General features: G+C 46.6%; 1 protein-coding gene across 1 annotated transcript in view; it reads right to left on the bottom strand.

Annotated features, from left to right (window-relative positions):
* Nucleotides 1-205: 205 nt before the first annotated feature.
* LOC149439101 (nicastrin-like) overlaps nt 206-12,923 on the bottom strand; it is a 25,030-nt gene continuing 12,312 nt past the window's right edge. The window contains 7 exon segments of the mRNA XM_089659492.1: nt 206-759; nt 2,914-3,126; nt 5,382-5,554; nt 5,938-6,025; nt 7,220-7,312; nt 10,550-10,652; nt 12,685-12,854. Coding sequence (XP_089515618.1) covers nt 637-759; nt 2,914-3,126; nt 5,382-5,554; nt 5,938-6,025; nt 7,220-7,312; nt 10,550-10,652; nt 12,685-12,854 — 963 coding nt within the window. The 3' untranslated portion in view covers nt 206-636.

Here is a 12,923-nt window from a genome sequence, read left to right on the forward strand (position 1 = left end):
GAGGGGAAATCTCCCAATGGGGACACCTCTCCTGGTGACTATTGCCAAAATGTACATTTTCCTTCACATCACTGAGACTCCCACTCACTTCCTGCTGTGTCACCTGAACAGGAAGTGAGAGGAAATCTCCTCAGCGGGGACACAGAATGCAATTTAAACCAGAGGTTCTACACCCTCCCTGCTCTAGTCAAAATGAGAAAAAGCGTTTTGGCTGGAGTTTCACTTTAATTTGGCAGAAGGAAAAAAAAAATTGCAATTATACGAGCGAGTTATTGTGGAGTTTGGTATTAAGAGTTTAGCTAATAAAAAAAAAAATGGGCCTATTGTCATTTGTTATTAACTGCCGAAAAGTCAAAGCCCATATTTGGTCCCGTCATCCTGCAACTCCATCGCGTTCCCCCTCCTGAGTCCTCCAGCAGGGTGGGGGAGGGGGGAATTATGCTTGTTCAGCTATGTTGCTGAATTTGAAAACAAAAAACCCCCAAAAAACAAAAAAAAAACCCCCAAAAAAAGTCCAAAGTTAACAAAGTCTGTCCAGTGTGGCTCTTTAGAAGAAAAAGCAGCACGGGCATCGCTACCCGACCAGTGCAAGAGGCAGAGCGCAGTCCTCCCTTCCATCGGGGGGCAGCACAGTCTCTAGTAGGCCACGGATCCTGCGTCTTCTGTGCTTGTGAACAAAATGTCCGCCTTGGCGTTGATGAAGTAGGTGGCAAAGAAGGAGATGAGGAGGACGGCAATGCCTGTGACCAACGTGATTACCTGCAGGGAAAAAAAACGAGAGATCTCAGGGGCTGGTACAAGGCAGATCAATGGTTAAAGGGGAACTCTGGGTTGACTGCTGAAAGGATTTCATGACACCTAGCCATCCTGGTGACGAGCGCCTCTGCTCGTTGGTAATATCCATCTATTACTTCCTGGGACAGCTCTCTGCTTACTGGACAGAGGTGATGATGCCGATTCACTGACCAATGAAGAGTCAGGAGGTGGAGCTTAACCGCTTAAGGACCGCCCTATAGAAGATTTGGTGCTACAGAGCGGCACCTGTAGGCAGAATCATGTTTATATACGTCATTCTGGGTTTACGGGTAAAGGGCGCCCTTTCCGCGCTGCTGCGGATGTCAATCACCGGGTCCCAGCCGGTAATTACCCGCCGGCGCCCAGTGATTACGGAGCATCTCCAACGGGGAGGAAGATTGTTTTGTTTACAAACAATCTTCCTCCCTGTCAGCTCAATCACACTGCTTGGGATGGCTGTGCACAGTACAGCCATCCCGATCAGCGTGCTTACAGTGATGCACAAAGACCCCGCACCCTAGTAAAACACTCCCAGTACACAGTTAACCCTTTGATCATTGCTTTTTACGTGTGAAATCTATGAATGATCACAGAGATCACATGGTACAGGGCCATTCACAACAGCCTTGTACCATGTGACAACTGTGACCAATCACAGCTCTCACAGTAGTTCTCAATGGCTGCAAGAATGCAGCCAGAGAGAAGGAGAAATGATTGCTTTTACAGCCTTTATGGGTGTATCAGTGTAAAAAAAAGAAAAAAAAAATCTTTATAACCCCCCACAAGTATTACAGTGTCACTATGGTGACACTGTACTGCTAGGGTGACAGTATGTTAAAAAAAAAAAAAAAAAAAACATTAATAATATAAAAAATAAAATAAAAATGTTAAAAAATGTTTTGGAAAATTATAATTTTTGGTTATAAACTAATATGGGTTATTCTTTTATTTTTTTACTAAAAAGATAACTGAATAAATTTTGGCCAAGATTTATGAAGAAAGATTTCTTTGCAAAATTTTATAAGAAAAACTATTTTTTTCAAAATTTTTGGACTTTTTTAATTTATATAGCAAAGAATAAAAATCCCAGCGGTGAATAAATACCACCAAAATAAAGTTTTATCGGTCTTAAAAAAATGCTAAAAAATTCATATGGGAATGGTGTTGCATGACCGTGCAATTGTCATTCAAAGTGTGATAGCGCTGAAAGCTGAAAAAATTGGCCTGGACAGGAAGGGGGGGGGGGGGGGGGGGGAAGTGTCCGGACTGGAAGGGGGGGGGGGAGCGTCCGGACTGGAAGGGGGGGGGAGCGTCCGGACTGGAAGGGGGGGGGAGCGTCCGGACTGGAAGGGGGGTGAAAGTGTCCGGACTGGAAGGGGGGTGAAAGTGTCCGGACCGGAAGGGGGGTGAAAGTGTCCGGACTGGAAGGGGGTGAAAGTGTCCAGACTGGAAGGGGGTGAAAGTGTCCGGACTGGAAGGGGGTGAAAGTGTCCGGACTGGAAGGGGGTGAAAGTGTCCGGACTGGAAGGGGGGTGAAAGTGTCCGGACTGGAAGGGGGGTGAAAGTGTCCGGACTGGAAGGGGGGTGAAAGTGTCCGGACTGGAAGGGGGGTGAAAGTGTCTGGACTGGAAGGGGGGTGAAAGTCTCCGGACTGGAAGGGGGGTGAAAGTCTCCGGACTGGAAGGGGGGTGAAAGTCTCCGGACTGGAAGGGGGGTGAAAGTCTCCGGACTGGAAGGGGGGAAAGTCTCCGGACTGGAAGGGGGGGTGAAAGTGTCCGGACTGGAAGGGGGGAAAGTGTCCGGACTGGAAGGGGGTGAAAGTGTCCGGACTGGAAGGGGGGGAAAGTGTCCGGACTGGAAGGGGGGGAAAGTGTCCGGACTGGAAGTGGTTAAAGGATCTGTACTGACAGCTTGGTGCCACATCCCACAGCCTACCTTCAGAGGTCTAGTGGTGTCCATGCCTGGAGGTGTGGGGGCTGTTTTGGTGGCACAAGGGGCACCTACTGAAGGATAGGTGGGTGGTCCTAATGTTGAGTATTTATTATATGTAATACATCTCACAGTTTTCTGTCTCATACAGATATTTTAGACAGACGAGGAATGACAGAACAATCTCACCTCCAGCTCCTGACTGGGGATGAGGAATATTCGCGCTCGTATTTCCTTCCATCGGCTCTCCGTCCACGTGGAGTACTCCGTGGAGCCCCACTCGTTCAAATCGAAGGCGGGCGACTCGGCAAAGTGGTTGCGCATGGTACTTCTGATGCAAAAAGGCTCCCGGGAGGTGGTATTGTCATTAAGGGGGCCCTGGACCCAGATATAGTCATACAGCTGTAGGTGAAAAAAGAAGAAACTTTCAAGGGTGAGCGTTAAGGAAGCACTCTGGTCAAAAAACTATGACTTTGTACCCCGGCCTCTATTCTCTGCACCGCACTGCTGTCTGTGAATGTGAGGATACCGATCATTTATAAGGGGTGGAAAGTTCATGAAGAAAAACTTATCAAATGAACTTCGAAAATGATCAAAACTGCACAATTTCTCTTTTTTCTCTTCCTGTAATGAAGTACTTCCCACCATGTGAAGGCTGCTAGGTTCTGTAGAAATCTTCACTGCAGGGCTGCCCTGTCCTCTTCCTGCTGCTGAATCGCATTGCAGGGCTGCCCTGTCCTCTTCCTGCTGCTGAATGTCACTGCAGGGCTGCCCTGTCCTCTTCCTGCTGCTGAATGTCACTGCAGGGTTGCCCTGTCCTCTTCCTGCTGCTAAATGTCACTGCAGGGTTGCCCTGTCCTCTTCCTGCTGCTAAATGTCACTGCAGGGTTGCCCTGTCCTCTTCCTGCTGCTAAATGTCACTGCAGGGTTGCCCTGTCCTCTTCCTGCTGCTAAATGTCACTGCAGGGTTGCCCTGTCCTCTTCCAGCTGCTAAACGTCACTGCAGGGCTGCCCTGTCCTTTTTCTGTTGCTGAATCTCACTGCAGGGCTGCCCTGTCCTCTTCCTGCTGCTAAGAGACCTAACGCTATTAACCCCCACAGCACCAGAAGTCCATCTGTAACAACATCTTTCCTGTTCTGCAGAGAATCTGTTTATGGAACCCTGCTGATCAGACTGGACATGGCCCATATTAAAGGGGCCTTAAGGATGGATATGGATCCTGTACTGAGTACTATTGCCATAATTACGGATGGGCAGCCCGTACAGGCACAGCAGGATCTTGTCAGCAGGCCTTGGCCATAAATCATCGGCCAGAATCGGCTCTGTCCAACCACAGCCCAGAGCCCTGTGTTGACAATCAACACAGAGCTCTGCACAGAGGGAACAATCTCTGTTTCTTCTCCGTGCAAAGTAGGGAGAGAAAGTAAAAACATGTTCGGTCTTTTATATTTATCTCGCAAAAAAAAATGAAAAACCCCCAATGGTGATCAAATACCACCGAAAGAAATCTCTGTGTGGAAAAAATTATATCAATTTTCGTTTGGCTCTCTGCCAATCCCTCCACTGGCCTCCACCCCTCTCTGCCAATCCCTCCACTGGCCTCCACCCCTCTCTGCCAATCCCTCCACTGGCCTCCACCCCTCTCTGCCAATCCCTCCACTGGCCTCCACCCCTCTCTGCCAATCCCTCCACTGGCCTCCACTCAGTGTCCTCCACCCCTCTCTGCCAATCCCTCCACTGGCCTCCACTCAGTGTCCTCCATCCCTCTCTGCCAATCCCTCCACTGACCTCCACTCAGTGTCCTCCACCCCTCTCTGCCAATCCCTCCACTGGCCTCTACTCAGTGTCCTCCATTCCTCTTTGCCAATCCCTCCACTGGCCTCCACTCAGTGTCCTCCACCACTCTCCGCCAATCCTTCCACTGACCTCCACTCAGTGTCATCCATCCTTCTTTGCCAATCCCTCCACTGGCTTCCCATTGGCCAACAGATAAAATTCAAAATATTAACAATAACATATAAAGCTATTTATAACTCCGCCCCAAATGACATCACTGATCTTGTCTCCAAATATCACCCAATCCGTCCTCTCCGCTTCTCCCACCACCTCCTGCTCTCTAGCTCCCTTGTCTCCTCCTCCCATGCTCGTCTCCAGGACTTCTCCAGAGCCTCCCCCATCCTCTGGAACTCTCTGCCCCAATTTATCAGACTATCGCCTACTTCCCACTTTTAGGCGCTCTCTGAAAACCCATCTCTTCAGGGAAGCCTATCCTGCCCTCAGCTAATAATGGAATCTTCTATTCCTCCTACCAGTCCATCCCCCACAGTTATTACCTTTTGTACCACCAGCCCCTCCCTCCTAGATTGTAAGCTCCAAGGATCAGGGCCCTCCTAACCCTCTTGTATTGAACTGTATTGTTGCTGTATTGTCTCCCATTATATTGTAAAGCGCTGAGCAAACTGTTGGCTCCATATAAATCCTGCATAATAATAATGATAGTGTTGCATGACTGCGCAATTACCAGTCAAAATAGCGCCGTGCTAAATAGCAAACAATGGCGTGGTCAAGACTAGGGTAAAACCTGGTGGTCAAAGCAAAAAAAATGTTACTTTTATGTGTCATGGGCAGACTGAGGTTAGGGCTCAGGAGGGGATACCTCTTTTTTGGCATCTGTGGCCTTGTCTGGGTTCTGGCACTCCTCTTTGGTAAAGTTCACCACCTGGCCGGTCAGATTGGCGAGGACGGACAGCAGAATGCGAGTCGGATTGTTGGGGATCGGCTTGCTGCCCATTGAAGAGGCCGTCACGTAATATTGAGGCTGCTTGTCCGCTGGAAACGAAAAAAAAAAAAAAGAGGACAACTGACACAACAGGACACAGAGAAGGGGAAACCTGCCCCCCGTGTGAATGGACTCCACCGAAAATGAAGATTTCAGTTTTATCACGTCGCCTGTAGGCTCGCTGTATCCTCCTGCCGCTCAGTTATGAACAGTCAGGTGATATAAGAAGCAGTAAAGCTGAACTAGGGAGCAGTGCAGTTCCCCAACGCGTTTCGTCCCACCCACCGTGCAAAGGTCACCTCCATGACGAAGCCCTGTGGGCAGGACGAAATGCGTTGGAGGGAACTGGCATGGGCGGAGCTAGGCTGAAGCCGTCTGCAGTGAAGGAGTAAATCGAGCAACAGCATCAGTGAGCAAAGCATGCTGGTCTTACCCAAAGCATCCTTCCATTCTGGCCTAATAATGGACTGGAACCAGCTGTTGTTGGACATCACCAGGAACCCGTACAACATCCGCGTCACCTGCAGGAATACACAGAATGAGGGAAACTATGGAGACGCCTCTGCCTCTACGGCACAAGGTACATTTTTCCAGCCTGCATAGGGAGCGGAGAGTGCGGCCATATAGAAGTGGTATACATGAGTGAGCGAGCCATGGTGGGAAACAATACAAAGCATATCCTACTATAGTGTGTGCTTGCCTCAATCCAAAGCACTGAGTGTGATTTCTGTCTGTTCTCTCATTCCTCTGTTATCTGCATGAGTCTCTGCTGACAGTCTGCACCTGTGGGCTCCAAACTGCGGCCCTTTATATGCTTTTATCTGGCCCTTGGGGCACTCCTCCCAATGACACCAACAATGGGCACTATTCCTCCCACTGGCACCAATGATGGGGCACTATTCCTCCTACTGACACCAATGATGGGGCACTATTCCTCCCAATGACACCAACAATGGGCACTATTCCTCCCACTGGCACCAATGATGGGGCACTATTCCTCCTACTGACACCAATGATGGGGCACTATTCCTCCCACTGATACTGATTAATGGGGCACTATTCCTCCCACTGACACCAATGATGGGGCACTATTCCTCCCAATGACACCAACAATGGGCACTATTTCTCTCACTGATACCAATGATGGGGCACTATTTCTCTCACTGACACCAATGATGGGGCACTATTCCTCCCAATGACACCAACAATGGGCACTTTTCCTCCCACTGGCACCAATGATGGGGCACTATTCCTCCCACTGATACTGATTAATGGGGCACTATTCCTCCCACTGACACCAATGATGGGGCACTATTCCTTCACTGATACCGATTGATGGGGCACTATTCCCCCCCACTGACACCATTGTTGGGCTGTTATTTTCCCCACTGACCCCAATGATGGGGCACTATTCCTCCCACTGACACCAATGATGGGGCACTATTCCTCCCACTGACACCAATGATGGGGCACTATTCCTCCCACTGACACCAATGATGGGGCACTATTCCTCCCACTGATACCAATGATGGGGCACTATTCCTCCCACTGACACCAATGATGGGGCACCATCACGGAATCTTTCTATGAGCTGCGGAGATGCCCAACTAGACAGCCCTCTGCAACATGGCACTGCTAAGATAGCAGCTCCCCAACGCAGCAGCCCACAGGTACCTCTACTGGATATCTGGCCATGCAGACGGATGTCATGTTACCGTGTGGGGATCCGCCTTAATGTCTACGGTGTTGTTTCCTCCCGCAAGCTGGTATAAAGTTTTGGCCAACAAGGTAGCAACTTCCGACAGAGCCTGTAAGAAAGACGATAATCTGCATTACAAACATGAAAAATACCCAGCGTGAGGAGAGCAGGTCACAAGAGCAATACGAGAGCGGCCATTGCTGACATCCCGGACAAGTCTCCTTCAGTATGTGGGTATGGATCTCCAATAAATGCAAATGAAAAAACAAAAAAAGGGCGCACAGGTCTGGTGCATTATCATTTAAAAATATTTATTGAAAGAATAAAAAAGTAAAAAAAAAAATTAAAAAAAAAATAAAAATAAAAATTGATCTCCAATAAGCAGGCAGCCAATGATCTCTCAGAACATCTAATGGGGGGGAAAAAAAAAAAACAAAAAACTCATCCTAGGTCAGGTTGTTGGGACATACACCCGTAAAATCAACCGCTTCCAGGCCCCGTAAAGGGGTTTCTGATGCAGGGAGGCAGGGTTTATGATCATGTGACCGCTGCGATTGGCTGTCACATGATCGGACAGCTCCCGATCGCAAGTAGTGATCGGGAACGTTCTGTTAGGTGCCGGTAACTGTGCAGGAAACACGCAGGGCGGAGCACGCAGGGCGGAGCACGCAGGGCGGAGCACGCTCTCAGCACAGGTTGGTTTACATTTTGCTACATATATATATATGGCGTTTAGGTGTCAAGGCCCCCCCATCCCCCCCGCGCCAAGAGGCCACATATATGCATACTGTCGGCCAAAAGGGGTTAACAATGACAGCCGCTGTATGTACACCTTACTGGATCCGTATACCTTGACAACAGAGAACATAATTACAGAATTTTAAAATGTACTTAAACCTGAAAACGAAAATGTAAACCATAAATAAATATATTAATATGAAAAAAAATAAAAAATTATACACACACACACACATCTATCTCTCTCTCTCTATATATATATATATATTGTAATGTACAGCGCTGAGCGAACTATTGGCGCTTTATAAATACTGTATAATAATAAAAAAAATTAAATATTTATATATATATATATATATATATATATATATATATATATATAAAATTTTGTAATTTAAATATATACTGTGTGTGTGTGTGTGTGTATATATATATATACATACACACACACATACACATTTTTTATTTTTATAATATTTTATTATATTATGTAGATATCAGCTTTCGAGACCTTGGATGTGATGTGGCAGCCGCAATCATTTATTTTTATTGCTATTTTCTTTTTTTTCCCCCAATCCTGTATCTAAGCCCGAAAATGAAAATGTAAAAAACGAAATAAATAAATAATAATACTAAAAAATATATATATATATATATATATATATATATATATATATATACATACATAAATATATATATATATATATATATATATATATATATATATATATATATATACATAAATATATATATATACATACACACATTTTTTATTTTTTGTATTATAATTATTATTATGTAGATATCAGCTTTCAAGACCTTGGATGTGATGTGGTAGCCGCAATCTTTTATTTTTATTACTATTTTCTTAAGCCCGAAAATGAAAAAAAAAATATATATACATATATATTTTTTTTAAATATAGACATATATATATATATATATATATATATATATATATACATACATAATAATACAAAAGATAAAAAATGTGTGTGTGTGTGTATATATATATATATATATATATATATATATATATATATATATATAAACACACACATTTTTTATCTTTTGTATTATTATGTAGATATCAGCTTTCCAGACCTTGGATGAGATGTGGTAGCCGCAATCGTTTATTGATTTTTATTACTATTTTCCACACACACCAAAGCAGAGCTTACACAGTAACACACACACAGTTAACCCCTTCCTGCCCAGTGTCATTAGTACAGTGTCAGGGCTTTTTATTAGCACTGATCACTGTATTGGTGTCACTGGAGATGTCCGTGACAGTCAGTTTCCCCCCCAGTGTCAGAATGCCCGCCGCAGTCCTGCTCTAAGTCGCTGATCGCATCCATTACAAGTATACATTTTTTTTTTGTTAAATTCCAGCATATATACCGCCATTTTTAGACGCTATAACTTTCACGTAAACCAATCAATTTACACGTATCGGGATTTTTTTTTTTTTTTTTTTAGACACGGAGCAGAATACTTTATGGCCTAACTTATTGACGAAATGTGATTTTTAAATTTTTTTTACTGGATATGTTTTATAGCAAAAAGTCAAAAATATTGGTTTTTTTTTTCAAAATTGGGTCTTTTTTTTTTTTTTGTTTATAGTGAAAAAAATAAAAAAACGCAGAGGCGATCGAATGCCACCGAAAGAAAGCTCTATTTGTGGGGAACAAAAGGACGTAAATTTTAATTTGGGTGCGGCGTTGCACCACCGTACAATTGTCAGCTAAAGCAACGCAGCGCCGTATCGCAAAAAATGGCCTGGTCAGGAAGGGGGGGAAATCCTCTGGAGGGCGAGGGGTTGAAAACCAGAGCTCCTATCAAATTTGTATTGCCATTGGTGTCTCCATTGGAGGGATTTATCCTCATTTTTTGTTCAGGTGTCTCTGCTTCCTAGAACAGGAATTGGGTGGAAATTCTCTACAACAGTCACCTAAAGGGGGTTATTTGCTAAAACTTAAGGGTGCAAAATCTGGTGAAGCTCTGCCTAGAAACCAATCAGCTTCTAGATTTTATTGTCAAAGCAAAGTGGATCTTCCCTCTTTCAGTCAACATTCACTATATTGAATCCTTACGTTGCCGGCATTTGTAAAATTGATAGGAAAATACATCATATTTACTTGTTTTATATTATTATTTACATTTCTATAGTCACTTCCTGGTTTCTGGCCTAGGCAAATGATGCCATACATCCCAGGAGTCTTCAGGAGGACTTTTCTCAGCTAAGCACACCCTCCTGACTGTATGCCCAAACTAAGGGCAGACGGATTTCAGGAAGTAAATGCTAAGTAAATGAATCATTTGCCCTTACTTAAGATGGCCACAGCCAGAAATGCTACGGCGTTTTTTTTTCTCAGCAAAATAAAAGGGGAGGGGGGTGCTTTTGGATATTAAAAATGAACTAAATAGCGCTTTATTATGCCCAAACTAAGGGCAGACGGATTCCAGGAAGCAAATGCTACATGAATCATTTGCCCTTACTTAAGATGGCCACAGCCAGAAATGCTACAGGGTTTTTTTTTCTCAGCAAAATAAAAGCAAAATAAAGGGGGGGGGGTGCTTTTGGATATTAAAAATGAACGTTTCCCACCTGGGCTGTTTCCGTAACATACTCCAGGGCTTCGTCTTTGGACAGTCCACTAGGGTAGTCCATCTTGATGGTCTCTGCCAGGTCATACATGCTGTTATAATACCTGAGGGGAGAAAGCACACTTCATTAATGGGCAGCTTCATTTCTTTCAATATGGCGGCCCCTTCCTTGTATAAATAAGTTTTGCAAGCTGTGCTCTCCCTCTGAAAGCACCAGAACTGACCCCACTCTCGTCCTCCCGTGGTGTCCAGCACTGGTCCTCTAGTCAGATGAAGAACACCCAACCTAGACTGGTGACCAGAAGGAGAAGCAGCTCCTTAGAATGGTGGTCAGTGTGGAGAGGTGTCCACTTGCATTGTGAGGTCATTGGTAGAGAGGTTCCCTTAGATCGGTGGTCAATGGGAGAGGAGTCCACTTCAAACAGAGGACAGTGGGAAAGGTACCCACTTCGATTGGTAATCAGTGGGACAGTTGACCCCTTAGATTAGTGCCCAGTGGGAGAGAAGATACCTTAGACTGGTGGATACTGGCAGAGGTGCCCCCTTACACTGGAGGCCAGTGGGCAAGGTGCCCCCTCTTACATTGGTTTAAAGTGGGAGAGGTGCCCCCTTCTATTGGGGGTCAGTGTTCAAGGGGAGAGGGGCCCCCCCTTACATTAGTGGTCAAAGAGAGATGTGCCCGCTTCGACTGGTAATCAGTGGGAGAGATGACCCCTTAGATTAGTGGCCAGAGGGAAAGAAGACCTCTTAGACTGGTGGTCAGTGGGAGAGGTGCCCCCTTACATTGGTGGTCAGTGGGAGAGGTGCCCCCTTACATTGATGGCCAGTGGGAGAAGTGGCCCCTTACATAGGTGGCTAGTGGAAGAGTTAGCCCCTTGGTGGCCAATGGGACATGTGGCCCCTTACATTGGTGGCCAATGGGACAGGTGGCCCCTTACATTGGTGGCCAATGGGACAGGTGGCCCCATACATTGGTGGCCAGTGGGACAGGTGGCCCCTTACATTGGTGGCCAGTGGGAGAGGTGACCCCTTACATTGGTGGCCAGTGGGAGAGGTGACCCATTACATTGGTATCCAATGGGAGAGGTGGACCCTTACATTGGTATCCAATGGGAGAGGTGGTCCCTTACATTGGTATCCAATGGGAGAGGTGGTCCCTTACATTGGTATCCAATGGGAGAGGTGGTCCCTTACATTGGTATCCAATGGGAGAGGTGTCCCCTTACATTGGTATCCAATGGGAGAGGAGGCCCCTTACATTGGTATCCAAGGGGAGAGGTGCCCCCTTACATTGGTATCCAAGGGGAGAGGTGCCCCCTTACATTGGTGACCAAAGGGAAAAGGTGCCCCCCTTCAATCGATGGTCATTGGGAGAGATGACCCCTTAGTGACCAGTGGTGGAGAAGATCATATAGATTGGTGGTCAGTGGAAGAGGTGCCCCCTTACATTGTTAATCAGTGGAGAGCGCCCCCCCCCCATACATTGGTGGCCAGTGGGAGAGGTTCCCACATTACAATGGTGATCAGTGGAGAGCCCCCCCCCCCCTTACATTGGTAATCAGTGGAGAGTCGTCGTCCCCGTACATTGGTGGCCAGTGGGAGAGGTTCCCTCATTACACTGGTGATCAGAGGAGAGCCCCCCCCCCCATACATTGGTAGTCAGTGGGGAGAGGTTCCCCATTACATTGATCAGTGGAAGAGGTGCCCCCTTACATTGGTAATCAGTGGAGAGGCCCCCCCGTACATTGGTGGCCAGTGGGAGAAGTTCCCCCATTACACTGGTGATCAGTGGAGAGGTGCCCCCTTACAATGGAGGTCAGTGGGTGAGGCGCCACCTTGGACTGGTGGTTAGTGGAATAGGTGTCCTCTTAGTGGGAGAAGTACCCCCCTACACTGGAGGTCAGGGAGAGAGATGCCCCATTATATCGGTGGTCATTGGAAGGAATTCCCCCTAACACTGATGGACCCCGATCCCACACTACTGGCTTTACCATGTGACATCAGTACCAGAACTATGCAGGAAATCCGCCACGCCCCATTGCTCAAGGAACTCCCAGCAACCTCTGGGGGTAATCTAGAGTTCCGCAGAACCAACGTAGTCCTACATGGGCTCTTGCATGGCCTAAAAAGACTCACTTGTTGTGGTAGGCTGCCCTGTGGTCGGTCAGCACCACCCCAGGGATATTCCGAGCCTTCAGGAAACGCTGGAAAGATGCTGGTGGAAGGGCTTGGGACTGGTTCACCTCCTGCAAGGTCACGTTGGCCCCCGTACTCGCCGTCTTCAGGGTCTGGATCAGTTCCTGCACCTTTATGAGGAGAGCGAGGTCTGAGAACTTCACCAGTTTATACAGGAGAGAAACCCATTACCCATCATA

Source organism: Staurois parvus, unplaced genomic scaffold (genome assembly GCF_062004578.1).
Source record: "Staurois parvus isolate SC_StPar_1 unplaced genomic scaffold, SC_StPar_1.0 ptg001161l, whole genome shotgun sequence".
Classification (NCBI taxonomy): domain Eukaryota; kingdom Metazoa; phylum Chordata; class Amphibia; order Anura; family Ranidae; genus Staurois; species Staurois parvus.